At 42.0% G+C, this 17,465-nt stretch overlaps 1 protein-coding gene across 2 annotated transcripts in view; it reads left to right on the forward strand.

Annotated features, from left to right (window-relative positions):
• Positions 1-11,381: 11,381 nt before the first annotated feature.
• GRIN2A (glutamate ionotropic receptor NMDA type subunit 2A) overlaps positions 11,382-17,465 on the forward strand; it is a 156,919-nt gene continuing 150,835 nt past the window's right edge. For both annotated transcript variants that reach the window (XM_005487641.4, XM_014267491.3), the window contains exons 1-3: positions 11,382-11,934; positions 12,683-12,908; positions 14,314-14,736. In XM_005487641.4, coding sequence (XP_005487698.2) covers positions 14,332-14,736 — 405 coding nt within the window. In that variant the 5' untranslated portion in view covers positions 11,382-11,934; positions 12,683-12,908; positions 14,314-14,331. The remainder of the gene's footprint in view (positions 11,935-12,682; positions 12,909-14,313; positions 14,737-17,465) is intronic.

Here is a 17,465-nt window from a genome sequence, read left to right on the forward strand (position 1 = left end):
GCTGGAAGAGAAGGAAGTGATGTGGAAGAGTTAGGAGTTACAGGTTAGGTTCTGGGCATGTGCTGCAGCATCTTTCCCTTCCACTTTGTGCCTTTTCGCCTATTTAAAGTCATGGCAATTTTCAGAATTGAGGTGCGAGTTCCAACCCATTGGAGTTAATCCATGGTCCCAGTGCTGAGGCAGGGGATAAAAGTGGTTGATAAAAAGATTCTTCTGTTTGTTTTGTCATACAATGAGTTTTATCACATGTGATGGCACTAACACTTAGAAAAATGTGGAACAGTTGAAGCTTGTGTTTCAGTGAGACTCAGCTTGCTTTGGCTACACCTCAGGTTCCTTTTCAAGGCTTTCTTCAAAATTTCATACAGGAAAAATCACAAGAATTAAAAACTTATATAGGAGAATGAAAATACAAACTCAGTTATGACTTTGGGAATGGCATCCAAATCCTGAACAATCTTATTCAAGCTCTGTGTGTAGAGGAGAGGGACACTCTCATGGTATCTGTTTGCTGTCCCTTGTTTTTATTTCCATCCAGAAATTTGCAGGCAGGCTATGACAGTGATGTAATTGTAAAGACAAAGAAGATAAAGCTCTACTTAAAAACTTGGAATGCTCTTAAGTAATGACAAGGGTCAGGGATTATGCCCACAGCCTTCACAAACTGATTTGAAAAGCATCAGGAGAAATGAAGCAATCCCAACTTGACAAAGCAAAACACTTCAAAACTCCAAGAAGTGAACTGCAATGTTGGTCTCTCCTCAGAGAGGGCTGGAGATGTAGTGTTGTACCAGGGTCAGGGAGGAGGGAAGCATCATGTGCTTGTTGTGCTTGTGTGTGCACTTCAGAGTACTTGGGGGCAGTTCATGTGCACACATGCTGTGACTGCATGGCTGTTATGTTCTATAAATGTTCTCATGCCCCAACAGATTAGTCTGGTAAGGACATAAATCAGAGGATTTCTTCAGTGCTATCTGTGCTCTGCCTAATTTCTGTTTGCTGCTTATTGTGACTCTGTCTGAAGGGTTAAATGTGCTATTCTTAGCTCTGCTTCTTTGCCTGCTTGTTTCACCTTTGATGCAATGCAGTGCTGGAACTGCAATGCATTGTCAGTTTACATCACGTTACACCAGTAACAATTTTTAAATCAGCACGAGGTAATGTGATTTGTTTTCCTTTCCTGTGGTTAGATGTCTACTAAGTAATCAAGGCTGCATGCTAATGACTCAAGAGTAGTTACAGATCATACCTTGACAAAGTAATTTGATGTGGACACTATGTGGATAGCTTCTCAAATAGTTTTTGTGTAAACAATATAAATATAGCTGTGCACTGGAAATCTTCAACCCAGTTTTGAATGTAGTTTCCATGCAGAATCAAACTAAAATAACTTGCTTATGCTTCATGTAGTTTAGGATTATTTCATGTAGGATAGACTTTATTTTTCAAAATAATGCAGTTGACTAGAATAACTGTTTTCCTTATTGTTCTATCCAACTGATTATCTTGAAATAATAGTACAGATGGGGGGAATTTTCCTATTTGTGACTTGAGTTTTGCTCTGAGGACAAATATGTCCCAATCATATGTTTGGTATCGTTCTGAGCTTCCTTTTTAGACAGTTGGACAGAACTACAGAGATTTTTTCCTTAGCTCATGCAACAGGATTTAAATGAAGTGTCAAACTAGGGAACATTATAGATGAGTGTTCTGGATCCAACTGAGAAACTGCAGTACAGTTGCAGGCCTGGATTTTAAACTTAGCCTGAGACAATGTTAAGTGCTTAATTTGAGGGCAATTTAAGGTCTCAGTGAATCATTTCACTGCTGCCTACAGAAGTGCAAGAGACTTGACGAGTGGCATTTATACTACATAGGAATGGAGGAATTCTCACTGTGTGGAATTAGTTCCAATGAATCTATAAGCAACCTGTATGGAAGACAATTTTAACGAGCTTACTCATCCCTGTGCTGCAGTTGGAAGGCATGGTAACTGCTGAAATGACTGACTGCAGTTCTAAGTTTACCTTTCCTATAGAAAAAGGTGCACTGTGCACTTGCTCTGTGCTTATGCAAGACTGCTGTTCTTGGGTGACATGGAGCATTTTTTTGGTAATTGCCATGCAAGGCAATGCATGGACCTGCTTTTTGTCCTCCCCTTGAGTGGTTTTAACATCCTTTGACTTCTAGACCATCTTTCCATCCATTTTAGGGAGTGGATTATATCCTGCTGTTCCCTTTCCTTTTCTCAGAGGGAGGTTGAACACTGGGATGCTGTTCAGCTTGATAAGAGTAGTCATAGAGGAATTTTGGGATTTAGCCAGAGCTTTAACTATTCAGAAGCTCTTGTGAATGAAGTAAATTACCCTGAGCATATGACACTTCAAGAGGAGCATTTTATACAGTGACGTACTGGGTGCTAAGAATAGCCCTGACTTCATGTGGTTAGATTAACAATCCCGTGCTCCAGAGGTGATGGATGTACAGTCCTTCAGGGTGCATGTCCTTCTGCAGGATCTGCTGGGCTCTCTGCAGTCCCTGGAGTGTGTCTGTGTGTGACAGTAGTGTGTGTATTTAGCTGCAGGTTTGGGACGTGGCTTTGTAGGTTGAGTCTGCATCTTGGTTTAAGTGAACATCTGTCCAATCAGGCCTTTTATTTTGAATGGCAAATCAGATTGTAATGACCAGTGCCCTTTTCTGCAGGAATATACAAAAAGTAATTTCAGTATAAGAAATGTAAGGCAAACAGTTAGTTTCTGCAGTAAACCCCTTGGTATGCTTTATCAGTAAAATATTTGCTGAGTTTATAGATGATTAATCATTTGTCTTTTAAAGAAAAAAAGTTATTACCTTTTTAGTCTTTCTTTTAGAAATTGAATGCTTCATACTATAATGTTTATGTTGTTGTCATTATAAACATAGTGGTGTGTGTTTATTCCTCACATTTGTAAAATTAACTTATTTGGAAAGCAATCTGAGAAAACACTATTCACTTATCCCTAGAAACTGAGCTTTATTCCTGCCTATGCTTTCCTCTCAGCAGTCTAAGTGCCTTAATTGATCATCTTGATATGAGGTTTAACTCAGCAGTTAATTGAACTTCAGGGAGTAAAATACACTTTTATTTACTAAACTGCTGTTGTGCTGACATTGGACCTGCCAATGCTCCACTGCATTGAGTTAACAATTCAGAGATAAAATATAGGTGTAGATCAAGGTAAGATGCAGATTATCTCAAAGCTTCTAAGAGAAATATGGAGGCTTAACATGTGTTGAAAGTATCAAACCTTCCTGGACCCAGTCTGGTTGGTTGGATAAAAGAAAAATTATCAAAGTTACCCAACAATCTTGCCTGATGTGATGCAGTATATTTAGGGTATACATATATTACCCTGTGTGCATGACAAGATAGATTTTGACATAGTACAGTTTTTTACATACATAATTTGGGTGATCTCTTAAGGAATAGAAATCTTTATCATTCAGAGGATAGCTGGGTGTTCTTTTTTTTCTTCAGAATATGCCCCACTAAGATTCTTGGAGGGCATTTCTCTTGGGGGGTCTCTTCAGTAACACTGAAGTTGGAACTGCTTGTGTAAGTGTTGATGGTGATGTTTTAATGACTCTAAATAAGAACTGGCCGTGATAAACAGCAAAGGATTGTCAGCATCAGGGAATTTTGCTTTTTTCAAATACCATAGTGTTTGTCAGGGCATGGAACTGGAGCAAGTTAAACAGATGTTCTAGATGAGTTAAGATGAACATCTGTAAGTGTTGTTTTGCAGCTGTGCATGCTGATGAGTGATGGAGCTGATAAAGGTTTGCAGAAGGTAAAGCACCAACAGAATCTCTGTAAATTATAGGAAGATGTTTTCAAAATAATGAAGGGTTAAAATGACCTGCTTAAACCCCACTCCATGCCTCCTGTCTGAAAACTGAGCCTAATCCTAGCTCAGACCATTAAGATGTCCTGTCCCATCCCCAAAAATGGGATTGTTGAGAAAAAAAAAATCACCTCTTTCAACCTTATAACTTACTCCTGGAGTAAACAGCCAGTCTAGAAATTACTGTTATTAAAAAACATTTTGTTCAACTGGGATAAGAATGAAAGCTGAAAATTCTGCAAAGAGTAAACAGAACCTATTTTTCATTTTGTTTTTGAACCTTGAAGTGTTTGGGATGAAGAGCTCTTTCACCTGCATTCAAGGATGAATCCTGATAACCAGCAGAGATGAAAAGTCAGCTGGTAAAAAATATGATGTTTCAAGTTTTCAGACTTGCATCAAAGAAAACTTGGAACCATGAAACAAATCTGTGAGCTAGTACAGCAGTGAGATCACCAAGGTTAAGTGGCTGTTTAACACTTGGGGTGAATATAAACGCAGTGTGTTTTGAAATTTTTAAAAGAATATAGATATTGTATTCAGTATCTGCTCCTTGGGATACTGCATAAGAAAATGCATTTTGTCCTGCAAATACTAACAATTTTGGGATTTTGATAGGAGAGTCTGTGTAAAGGGGAAGGCAATACAAGGTAAACACAGATGGAGTAGCTCCTGAACCCTTATCCAGTGTTGTGTACCTTGGAAGAGGGCACTGTTCCCCACTCAACAAGGCAGTCTGAAAAGGAAGCCTTATCCTTTTGGTTATCTTCCATCATTTTAGCTTTCTGGCTAAAATCAAGAAAGCAAGAAATCTGTCTGGTATTTGCAAATGAAAGATAAGATCTGGCAGGCTTTAAACTGGAGCAATATTCTTGTTCCTACATATATCACAGTTATTTTGGAGTCTGTATGATAGAAATGACTGGTGGGAACAGAAATAGTTGTGTGAGGGTAGATAGCACACAGCCGTCTGCCGAGTGAGATCGCAGTTAATTGGCTTATAAAAATTAAGCAATTATATTAATTCCAGAAAGTGGCTCTGAGACTGATGTTTTTCAATAAGTTGGTGAAATAACTTCAGATGTTTATATTTTTTAGATGATTCATATATATAATTGTTGCTTAAGCACCCCTAATCCTGCATGTGTTTGAGTGTTGCTGAATGTTTGTGATGTATCTATATGGTCAGGTAAAACAAAACAGGATATTTATAATTCAAAATATATGCTTGAGCATATACTTGACTGTCTCATGAGTTTCAGAAGTTTAATACTTGTGTTGATATATCAGATCTTGTTTAGCAGATGGTATTTTAAAAAAGGAATTGATAACAGTGCAAAGAATATCATTAATGCAAGCATAGGTTTAATTTGTATCCATTTAAGTTGTTGTAATGAAGTCACATTTATGAAGTCATTCCAGTAACTCATAGAAGGCTCATTATTTGAAAAAAACCACTTTTTAAAACTTTTTATGTTTCTTAATGGCTATTATAAAGCCCATCAGAGAGGATGCACTTATGTGCATAAAAATTTAAAATGCATTTAGGCATTTCTGTTTAAATACCAAAACAACACAAATCTTAGTGCAAGTTACTTATGCCACTGAATATGGGTGGAATTGTTTTGAATGTTGACCCAGCTTGGAAAGATGAGAGAGCATCAACACTGCAAGCCAAGCCTGCAGTCAGCATCCCCCTCACAGGTGTCACTGAGGCTCCCACCTATAGGATCCACTTAATCTCAGCCTCTGAACTCGAATTCTTTCTCAAAGAAACTTTGAATATATCCTGTGTCATCTGGAGAACCAGGAGCTTCCCAGTCCTTGACCTCTCTTTGCAGAATTCATGCAGGAATTACTTTCTTTTGTCCCATTAGGATAGGAGAGGAGGGAAAACCAGGATTCTTGATAGTAACTTTTTTTGGGAAAAGACCTCTTTAACCCTGTATCTTTTGGCTGTAAAGAGACCACCACAAACAAAAGGTATGTCTCCTCCTAAGGATTAATTCCATAAGTAACCTTGCAAGCAAACAAGACATGAGACAATTCTTGTGTTTCTAGTAACCTGAAAAAAAAAAAAAAACAACTCCACTGAATCCAGTTATTTTAGGTTTCAGAGCTGCCCATCAGTCAGACAAGAGTTCAGAAGCATTTGCTTTTTTTGCGAAGACATTTCAGAACTATGGTAATTGGATATGGATGTCAGTTCCTGGAAATGTGGTCTCCTGGGTAGGCTAAGCCTGCATTTTAGGTAGGAGACAAATGTGCTTTAATGTGTTATTTTATTTAAAAAGCCCCTTTGTCTTGCTCATTGTTTCCAACAGTGAGATTAAGTCAAAGTTTGAAAATACAGTCAAATGAAACTAATTAAATCTGCTAGTAATCACAGTTGTGATTATTATCACTGCAGCCTGGAATTCTCCTTGGGCAGGGAAAAACAAGAGGCATTTGTTCTACAGAAAGCTAAAAATGGGGTTCCTTTGGAGCAACAGCAGATAAAATACAGGACCTAGAAGCACCATGGTAATTGCACTCTAAAGAAAGCTCATACTCAAGTGGCTCAATAGCATTCCGGTACATGAACAAAAGCCATGTAGCCTGTGTGGCAGAAATAGGTGACAGAAGGCTCTGACTCATCATGTGGAACTGTAATTTAAGTTCAAGGGGGATTTTTCTATCTTGGATCTATTCCTACTGGCTCAGATGTCTCATAAGCCTTTAGCACCTAGTTTTAATAGAGCCAGTGCCTGCAATTGAGAGATGGGTTGGATGCAGGGAGCAAAATACTACTCATCTTAAAAATATCTTCCAGCTAGAGCTGAGGTAACTTTGTGCTGATAAGAAGCTTCCACTGACCTTTACTAAATTTGATTTTCTAGATTTAGAAAAGTCTCAACTCCCTAAGAATTTGCTTAGTGAAGCACTGAGAAGCAGATGCAGTGTAGGCATCTCAGTGCTTCCCACTCAGTACAACTTTCTTTTAGCAAACAAGTTTCTGCCAATGAACAATGTGTGAGGGGTCACTGCTGGCTCTTATCTGTCATAAGTAGTAATTTTTTTATGTTAAAAATTTTTATATAAAATAATAATCCATGAAAGTTTGTTTTACAAGCAGTACTAATATTGGTGAAGACAAGTAGCTTGCCTGTCCTAAAGATTCATAGGGTATTTTTTAAATTATTTTCAAACTTAACAAGTCTGTCCAGCCCCTTGAATACCTAATACATGTTAGATCAAAAGATAAAAACTATAGTAATCTCTAACTTCAACCAATTTTTGGTAAAGATCTGAAAATATACATCAGCTATAAATACAGGGGCCTTTTTAGGTATATAAAATCTTGATCAAGGTAGATAAAGGCAGACCATCTCAAATGTGGGAGCACATAGGATGTTCCAAGTGAGGCAAGAGCAAAACTGCTGCTGTCATTATACCATTCCAGAATCTGAGCATCCTTCAGGCAGGCTAACACAATGCAGTGACTGCTTGGCTGGGAGGCTCATCATGCTGTCCCCAACAGGTACATGAGGCAGATTTGTGTGGCTCAGGGTGACTGAAGAGGAGGCTTCAAATGGTGTTTTAAAAAATTCTGGTTTGTAAAGGCTTACCACTTTAGTGACCAAATTCACTGAGGGTTAGGAGATCATATTTTGGTCCTAAAAAAATAGTGGCAATTTTTGGCTGTTCCTTTACTGCTGTAGGCACTGATGAATAAGCTGTACTGGCCATGCAGTGGTCAGGTGTTTCTTTGGGTGTTCCAGGAAGATTTTATTAGAAAATATACTAATATTTCCCAATTTCTGATGGGGGAGTGCAGCGAGGGAAGAAGAGAAGCAGTGTTAAACTCCTATTTACCTGATTCAGTTCCCTGAAGCCCAGGCCTTGTGCAGGCAGTTCAGTGTGTGATGGGATTGATGCTGACACAGTCTGCACAGGACTGCACTGCTGTGACACAGATCTTTGTTAATAGAGCTGCCTTAATTAAAAACAGAGTTCATTATGGAATTCTGTTTTGACCCTCAGAGTTAGATTTGAATATAAAAGAATTCCTCTTGGGAGCTGCATAGAAGAGTTTGGAAATACATCTGAAGCTAAATTTGATATGAGAAATAGATTACAAAAGAGGCAGAGATGCAGTCCTGGTGAATCCTGAATAGCTCTGATAGTCAGAGTGAGGTGGAAAGGAGCAGTTCTGGCTGAGCAGTCCCTGGGGTGTTCCCTCCTTGCTGGGGCTGTTTCCAGAGAAGCTGAAGTGCTGTAACAGCCCCAAGCTCCACTCAGTGATGTTGCCTCCTCTTTTTTTCCATAGCAGCTAGCTCATGTCCTCTGCACAACTGAGAGTAGCTCAAGGCCATCATTTCATGCATGACTTGGTAAATTGTGCAAGAAAGAGCACTGCCAAATGAGGAGCTATGCCAGTTTTCAATAAGAGGGCCATCTGTGGCAAAATGTTTTAGCAAGTTTGAAAACAATTGAGTTCTTTCCCATTTTTACTTTGATTTCATTTAGCATGTAAGTAACTTTGCAGCCTTCCAAGAGTAAATTTATGTTACTGTACCCTTGTTTACTCTTCATTAAGTTCTTGTTGAGTCAAGTGGTTCCATTTCAGACTTGATCCTGTGTGGTATTGAAAAATGATTTTGCATCAATGTGACTTTTGATTCCTGTTGGACACATTTGTCAGGGTAGGTGAAATTCAGATATTTGTGAAAGATAAGAAGCATATAAATAAATTCTTACTAGTTACAGCAAAAGTAACTAAATGTAAAACTAGTTTATTGCTGGAATTACAACATTTTTAAATTTGGAAAGAATTCCAAGTAAGCTTCTCTCCCTTAACCCAGCCTGTAATATCTCATTACCTTTTTGTTTAATGAAAATTAAAAAGTTGTTGCATTGGCGTTTTCATGAAGCAAGGATTATTGAGGAAATCTGCCATTTGTTTGAGATCTCTCAAACTGTCTTAAACTCTTGCAAAGAAGACTGTAAATACTACCTCTATTGATAGTAGAGGGGCAATAATGGGACCTCTAATACAGTATTTTTTAAACTAATTTTGGTGTAATTTAATGAGAAGAGTTTTGGTTTTTTAAAGAATATGGTTATACTTAGCTTACTTAACTGCACTTCCTAAAAGCAAGAGGAAAATTAGAGTTGTTTTCTGTAATCCGGAGGTTTAATTTGACTTTTAGCTGTCTAACATTCTGTGGTTAAGCACCTTTCAGCTGGTAGAGTAAAGCAAATTAGAGAGCAAGTGAGTGTCACTCACTGAGGACTCAGTGACAGAGACAGAAATCTGCCCTGGAAACATTGCCTGTACCTCACAATTTGGCTGCTTGTTTCTGTTGGCAAGTGCTCTCTGCAACAGGTCATGATCAGAAAGCAGAAACCTTTCTGTAATTTGATGTTATTTTAGAAGGGACAGAGTATGAAGAAAGTTCCTGACCTTTGAATATATGTTTACGCAGGAGACAGGCCTGTTAGGGAAACTTCAGGTGGGAAATATCCTCAGAATGCACGATTCCAAACTTGTTAAACTTGTGTCGTAGCTGCTTTTAGAAAAGTGCAGAGCTGCCCATGTGGAGCAGACAATCATTTAGGGGTAAATCCACCTGCCTCCCAGAATAAATGTTGTCCATGAAGATGCTCAGTGCAGGGGTGTTAGTGTTCGTTACAGTGCTTTTGAAGTAAGTGTTCCCTTACACAAAATTTACAGGGGTTAGACACTTAAATGCAGCTTTGTTTTCTTGTTTCTGCTGAGTGAAACTGATGACTTGTCATGTTTGCAGCTTTTTAAATTAAAACTGTGCAAATATACCTAGAGATGGAATGTGGATATCTATTAAAGGAGCAGGCTTAATTTTGCAGCATTTGCTCAATTCTGTAGGCAGTAATCTGCTTGAATTTGGTGAAGCTTTTGGGAAGACTGCATATGTATTGCCAAGATTAATCCCACTGTGTTTGCACAAAATTTTAATATGCTCTATTCTAATTCTAATTTGTAAATTTGGACTGTTTATAGCATGATATTTTGCAAAATTTTATGAGAGTAATTGAGTAAAAATATTTGGAAATAATGCTAAACTATTTCTAAATTTGGGTTAATAAAAATCATATAGCTCTGAAGTTAGAAAATGTGGGTATTTCTTGTATTGGTCTTTCACACCATCAGTGTATTGTACACTTGTTTACTAAGCATTTCCCAAAAATATATTTACTAAGCATTTCCCAAAAATATATTTTAAACATTTTTCACCATTGTGAATTTCATTTGTATTTGAGGATTTTGAATCTGTTTTTGCTGCTGTTCCAGTAAATCTCCTGAATGATAACACTGAAATAATCCTTACACAAGGATGGAACTGCAACCTCATCTCCAGTAACCATGACAAACATCACTAGAATATTTACAGGGGGAAAATGTTCATCCAGGGTGAAATGCAGAGATGCATTAAAACATCAAACATTAAAAAAAAAGGTGGCAGTTGAAACTGCTTAATTGCTTTGCTTAGAAAGACTAATGTAATGTCTGAGGAAGCAATCCCTAAATAAGTTAGGAGGTGAGATCTTTCAAAGGAGGAAAAAACCCAGGCATGGACCTATCAGGGAATTCAATGATGAGACTGTCAAGAGCAGTAAAGCTGATGTGTTGTTAAATGTCTTTGGGAGAGATTTCTTGGTGTTCTGTGTCTTAATGTAGGGAAAAGCAAACTTCAGAGGGTGAACATTTGGCATTTTCCTATTTGGACCCAAAAGTTTCCTCTGGCACAGGAGTTGGGGGGTCTGTCAAAACGTGTGACTTTGCCTTACTCTGAAGTCTTCAGTGTGGGAATGAGCATGGCTGTAAAGGATGGAGCATGGAGGAGGCCATCCCTCTGTGGTACTTTAGCTGGCACATTCATTTGTGCTAAACCAAATAAGTTGTGGCAGCTGGAGCAGGATGGTGGAAAGGAAAAAGGAGAGCAGTGGAGTGAGGGAGAAGGCACAGCAGGGAGTGGTGGAGGGAGGGAGGTTGAGGTGGGCAGGGAGGCAGGAATTGCTCCCAGGCCAGGTGGGTCTGACACCGGGGCTGTGAGAGGGGAATGGGAGATGGGGAAACAGGCTCCAGGCTCTGAAATGGGGGACGTGGGAAGGAGGATGGAGCAGCAGGGATGCGCAGATGGAGCTAACTTCTACAGAGCTTTTTTGTGATATTTGCCTGCTGTCTGGAGCTTTTAGGGCCGCTTTTTGTGTATAAGCGGCTGCTCCACATTCATTCCCCTGAGCCCCACGGCAGGGATTTCTGCTTGACAGCCCCTGCACCAAGGGAAAGGAGACCACTCTGGGGTTTCCCGGGCTACCAACCTTTGGCCGGGGGATGCTACCGCGGGGAGAGCGCTGGAGTTTGCCGCTCCTGCGCCCCAAACCCGGCGTTCTCGCCGTTCCCCCAGATCTGACACCCCCTCCCCCGATTGCCTGCGTCTGACTCATTCGCTGGTGCTTGTGCAAGCAGGGCGGGGGGGTGGGGTGGGGGAGAAGCCTTCAAAGTATCCAGAGCGGCTGCTCCGGCTGTGGCAGGGCGGCCGTGAGCTGCGCCCTGCAAGGGCGGCGGTGCCGGGGGCGGCGGAGCGGAGCGCGCCCGCAGCGCCGCGCAGGCGGCCCCGGGTGGAGCCGCCGCACCTCCCGGAGCCCGGGCAGTGCCCGCCGCTTCCAGGGAGCGACAGCAGCTCCGTGCCCGCCGTCCTGGGGAGCTGCTGCGGCAATATCGCCGTTTAAAAAAAGGGAAGAGAGGAAAAAAGAAAAGGAAAAAAAAAAAAAAAGATGAAGATGCTTAAATGCCTCCTGCCAAAAGTAAAGAGCGAATCTCAGTTGCAATGGCTCTGCTAAAACTTGGTCATGCGGGATTTCAAGCGATAAAGAGCTGCCGGGCTGCTATTTACTGCGGTGGGAACAAGTTGCAGGATGAAATCCGGGCGTTAAGGGACCTGTTTTCCACTTCGCTGTTTGCAAAGGAATCTACTGAAATGACTTTGAGGATCTTTAAACTGGAACTATGTGGAGGGAGAATGCAGTAAGTAGCGCTGGTGGGGAGCGCGGATCGCGCCCGGCTCGGGGCAGGGGCGCAGGGCTCGGGCTCTCGGTGCCGGCTCCGAGTTCCGCGGCAGCGCCGAGGGCCGGGCAGGGAGCGCCGGCTGCTTTGCCTGGCGAGCCAGCGTCCTACATAGAGCTGGGGGTGCTTGAAGAACTGCCTTCATGCATATTTACTGGGAATTGTGAATGAAATAAAACCGGAGCATTCGAGCTTCCCGTAGCGGGTTCTGCTTTAGTGTCTCCCTGGGTTTGTTTATGGTAAATTGGGAATGAAGCGGTTCTGATCCAGGAGAGCTTTATCCCACACCGCTCTAGCTGTGCTCCAGGTTATGCTCGTTCTGAACCTGCCAAGAAAACTCCTGCCCTTGCTCATATTAATTAGTTTGCTTCTAGCTGCGCTTTCCAGGTTGGATGTTGTCTCTTCCCTTAGCGCTCAGATCCGTCCATCTCACTTGGAAGCACAGGGGCAGTTGGGAGCTCAGGATTTTCCTGACCTGGATAAGATGAGGGACGTATCCCGGACGGCTGAGGGCTCACGGAGCTGCTTTTAGCAAAGAGCTGAAATCTAAGAGAAGGGGGGGAACTTTTGAGTGTAGTCACTTTATTTCCGCTCACATACCACATGCGATCGAAGTATATTTATTTTTCTCCTGTCAAATCTGCAAACTGACTAACGGCTTCTCCTCGTCTCCTCTTGTCCCCCGCTGTCCCGTTCCCCCCATGTCCAGCCCCCCCTTGCCTGTCTCCCTGTCCACGTAGCTGCCCTCCCGGAATGCCATGTCGCTCGCAGGCTGCGGCGGGGATCACGCGTGCGGCCAGCGGCGCGGAGGCCAGCCCTGAGCCCGGGCAGCGAGGGGCGCGACATGCCCGCGGTCGCGACATGTCCTGCAGCGACACCGACAGCAGCACCGGCACCTCCGGCAGCCGCCGCCGCTCCGTCTCCTGAGGCGCTGGGTACGTGCGGCCCGCGCCCGCACGGGGGCGCCCTCGCAACGCGGCCGGGCCGTCGGTGCGCGCTCCCGGGGCGCGCTCCCGGCACCAGCGAGCCGTGCCCGAGGGGGGTTCGGGGGGCCCCGAGCGTTCCTCGGGCTCGGGGGGAAGCCGGGGCAGTTCGGTGTGCTGTCCCACCGCGCTCCGTGTGGCGGGGCCGGCGGGAGCCCGGCCCGCAGTGAATGTGCAGCGCTGATGTGCAGTTAGATGCTCTGTGGAGTGCCCCGAAAGGAGCGGGCGATGCTGCAAGCCCGTGTCTGGCTCTGTGTGTGTCAGCAGCAGGCGGCTGTGGCTGAGGATGGGGATAGGGCTGGCGGGATGAGAGGGGAGATGTGGAAAATGCCACCCCTGATTGGACAGCCCCGCTTGTGTGCTCTGCGTGACGCTCTGCAACAAGCTTGGCTTGATGTGGCACAGGGACTCCCTTCCTGCAGCTAGCGGAGAGCCAGTTGTGGGGGTGGAAATCCCCCGGGGCACAGAAACAGGGGGAGATCTTGCAGAGTCAGACCTGCTCTCCTTCTCCCTCCTTCAGATAGCTCAGATCCCTTCTGTGGCTCATCTCTCTCCCCATCCTACTCCGTCTATATTCAGCCCCCTACAGAGACTCAGTGAAGACGTGAGGTAACCGGTGCAGTGATGCTCATTTATGGAACACCCTCCCCTTCAACGCTGGGGACAACTTTGTGTCCGAGATCAGCAGTTCTGAGATGCTCAAGTTCTGAATGCTGCTTGAGAGGACAGAGAAGAATTAAGATAGAATATTGTGCTTTTGAATCTGTTCCAAAATGCAGTAGGATTCCTTAAGCAGCAGCTGCCTAGGGGGGGTCCTCAGAAATAAAACAGCATGAGTTTGGGATGCTGTGAGATGTATGGAGTGTGTGAACTGGGGTTTCCAGCAGACCTCTGGCTCACTTCTCTCATTTTGGGCTAAAATACCTCTCTCTGATAGACCATGACTAAAGTTTAAATAGATGTCCAGGATGAAGGAAAATATTCTGGATGGAAAAAGATTGCTTTTACCTATTTTAGCACAGCAAGGTTAAAGAGAAGGATGAGAATGTATTTTTTTAAAATGTCAGTCATTTTCATTTTGTTGGCTATCCAGGAAGAATTTTAATGGGTCTTTTCTCTGAACTTCTGCTACAGTTTTTGCCTTGCTTGTGGAAGGCCGGCTGTAATACTGTCATCAAGCCAAGTTTTTGATAGGATATAAGAGGCTTGACTTGGAACTAAGGTGAAGGATGCATTATAAAAAGCTGCTAAAGTTTGCATTATGCCCAGAAGCTTTCTGTTTAAAACCTTCTTTGAAGATATGCAGTATATATATTTTTCCCTACTTTCTTCTTATGCATTGTGATCGCTTTTACAGGGGATAAAGCTGGCAAAGATGAGGAAAATTGGCTGTGCTCTCCTGGTACTCCAAGCTCTTCTGGCACCTTTGGATCTTGTTCGTGGAGCAGAGAAAAATTATCCCATCCTGAACATTGCAGTGATTCTGGGAAGGACCAAGCACATAACAGAGAGAGATATCAGAGCTCTCTGGACCAGGGAAATGTCAGCAGACCTGACTGTTGATATCAATGTCGTGACTCTTCTTGTGAACCAGACTGACCCTAAAAGCATCATAACGCATGTTTGTGACTTGATGTCAGGCACCAAGATCCATGGAGTGGTTTTTGGAGATGACACTGATCAGGAGGCAGTAGCTCAGATTTTGGATTTTATTTCATCTCAGACTTCTATTCCAATTCTTGGAATTCATGGCGGGGCCTCCATGATAATGGCAGATAAGGTAGGAAAATTTATTAAGAGCTCTTGCTATTCTGATGTACTTCATTGTATTGGTGTCTATCATGAATAATTGCTACAAGCAAGTTCAAAAAAGATGCTCTTAATTGTCTCTCTGTACTTGAAAAAGTATGCATAATGGTGTCATTGATGGCTCATCAAATATTCAGAAATATTTCAGGGTTCATGCCTGAAACTCAACTTTCTAACACTATCAAAGCAGCCCTAATGAGATATTACTCTCCAGCACATGGAATGATGGTCAGTTAAAAAACTTCAATAGCTAATATGATCAATACATGTAAAAACAGCCTCCTAATAGTAGGATCATCAAATGATTTTGAGGATAAGATGTAAAACTATAAGCAGATGTTCTGTGGTGCTTATGAGAAATAGCAAGGAATAGATGGACCTGAATGTATCAGGGTGCAACAGTAATAACAGGACAATAATAAGCCAGACTTTAGTGGTCCGCTACAGCATCTGAATTAAGTAGTCATGCACACTTGAATCACTGCATTCCATGAATTCATTGAATGAGATTTTTGCTAAATGGATAGTTGAACTTTGCTACTGTAGTTCATGAAAATCCAGTAAGGGCTGTCTGAAATCTGGAGATAATGATAAATGGTCTTGTTGGAAAACATATTTTTATGTAATCTGTTGTGAGACTGGAAGAGTGAAAGTGACTCATGTTCCAAGTTCCTTAATGCTGTAAGGATTTTTAAGAGCTCTTTGCTGGCACTGCAGCATTGATTTTTGAGAGGTGCTCCCTGCTGCTCCTGAGACAGGCACTGAGTGCAGGGCTCAGCTCTGCTGGGGGCTCTGCCTCTCTGGAACTCAGAGGAGCTCAGTGTGGTGTAAGAGAGGGGAGCTCCAAGAGAGTGCACATGTGGGAAGCCACTGGTTTGCCAGCACTTGAGCATCTTTAATGTGAATTCTAACTTATTTCCTGGTATTTCTATGCTTTAGAATTCCTTACTCATTGATTATTATTTTTTCTTAAGAGTGACTTTTGAGTAGTAAAGGGCTCTCTGAACACATCGGAAAAGGAAGTGGTCCAGATGTATTATTTTGTGAAGCTGGGGGGAAAAGAAGCAGAGTTAATTATGATTGAGGAATCAGCTTTGAACTTTGGAAACTTTTTAACTCTGGAATAGACTTTTTTCCTTTGGGATAAGAGGTCTGTTTCTCTTATTCTCTTATTTGAATAATGTTCCTATAGAACTTGTCATACAAGGGAGGACAATAAGTGCTGAATTATAGCAGGGATCCTATAACAATGGCTTTGACATCTTGATTTATACAGAAAGATCATTACAGTCAATGCTGCTATCTCAAATGCAATTGCAGTGACCAAATTACAGAGGCAGTTATTTCATGTGCTTTTAAATTACAGTGCAGATTTACTTGCCTTTTAAAGCTGGGTTTATATGTATTTAGTGCTTCTATTTGATACATATTTCACTTAACTGTGTCTGCCAGTGTAAGAACACTTGATCTCAGCCAGGGCTAAGTGATGAAACACTGGAAGAAATTCTTACAGAATCATCATCACTCTTGGTAGCAGATGCAGGATGTTACTGATACAGATCTATTTTTACTTTTATGTAAGAGCCTCTAGAAAATGAAACAGTCTATTTTTCTGTCTCAGTAAATTATTACTATTTTCACTGTATGCTAATATTATCGTTATTGTATCACTGCCATTTATTTTAGGGATTATCAAAGTTTTATTAGCAAACTTTCCTGCTGAAATTTAGCTTCTAAGATTTCCATTTGGGAAATCAAAATTGTCTTTTGTGTGTTAAAAACAATCTAACAGAGCAGTCTTCAGTAGCTTGAATTGGGTGAAGGAATTGTTTGTTCATGCAACTAATATTGCCTTAATTTTCAGCCTGACCTTTGCAATGTGCAGTGTCTTGCAATGGGGTTTGGAACATCTCAGTAATGAGACTTGCAGGTGTCACTCAATTAACCATTCATTTAGGAATGGATTCCTTGGAGATGAAGTTGAAATTCACAGTGCTGTCATAAAGGCAGGGAGATGAAATCTGAGGGAGAAGGATTGGAAATATGAAGTGTTTCAAGTCTCTGTCAGGATTTTAGCTGGCACACAGAGGTGTTGGCTGACTTGTGAAGATTATTTTAAGTCTCCTGCTTTGTCTCATGCATTGAGATGCCTGACTGTGCAAAAGGTGCTTGGTCCTACTCCTGCTTGTGGATGTAGTGCTCTGGCACTCTAATAAGGCCATTTCGTTTATGTCCTTATCCTATGAGCTCTGTGCCAGGTGGTTGTTACGTGATGCTGAACTCAACTAAACTGAGGGCACAGGAATGGGAACTCATTTATAATGCTCTATACTGCTGAAGACTTCACTGAATGACTTAGAGGAGATAAGCTACCATATTCTCTGTGGCTAATAAATATTGTCAATGTGAATCTTGACTGAAGACCCATATCTGTAAAAAAAGAAAGTTGTTTTATATTTCCAAGAATGAGGTATGGCCATATTTGGAGTTTGCAGTGATTAACGCAGGACATAGAGCTTTTGAAGTGCTGTGTCCCTGTCTGAACATCTGGGGTGAGTGGTGTGTTGTCTAGACTGCCTCCTTTGCCAGCCCAGCTCTGCTTCAGTTTGCTCAGAGTTTGCCTGCACCATCTGAGGAGGCATTTTGCATGATTCAGACATGGAAAATAGACAGGCATTTGAAGCCAACCAAACCAGAATG

This window comes from Zonotrichia albicollis, chromosome 16, assembly GCF_047830755.1.
Source record: "Zonotrichia albicollis isolate bZonAlb1 chromosome 16, bZonAlb1.hap1, whole genome shotgun sequence".
NCBI classification, from domain to species: domain Eukaryota; kingdom Metazoa; phylum Chordata; class Aves; order Passeriformes; family Passerellidae; genus Zonotrichia; species Zonotrichia albicollis.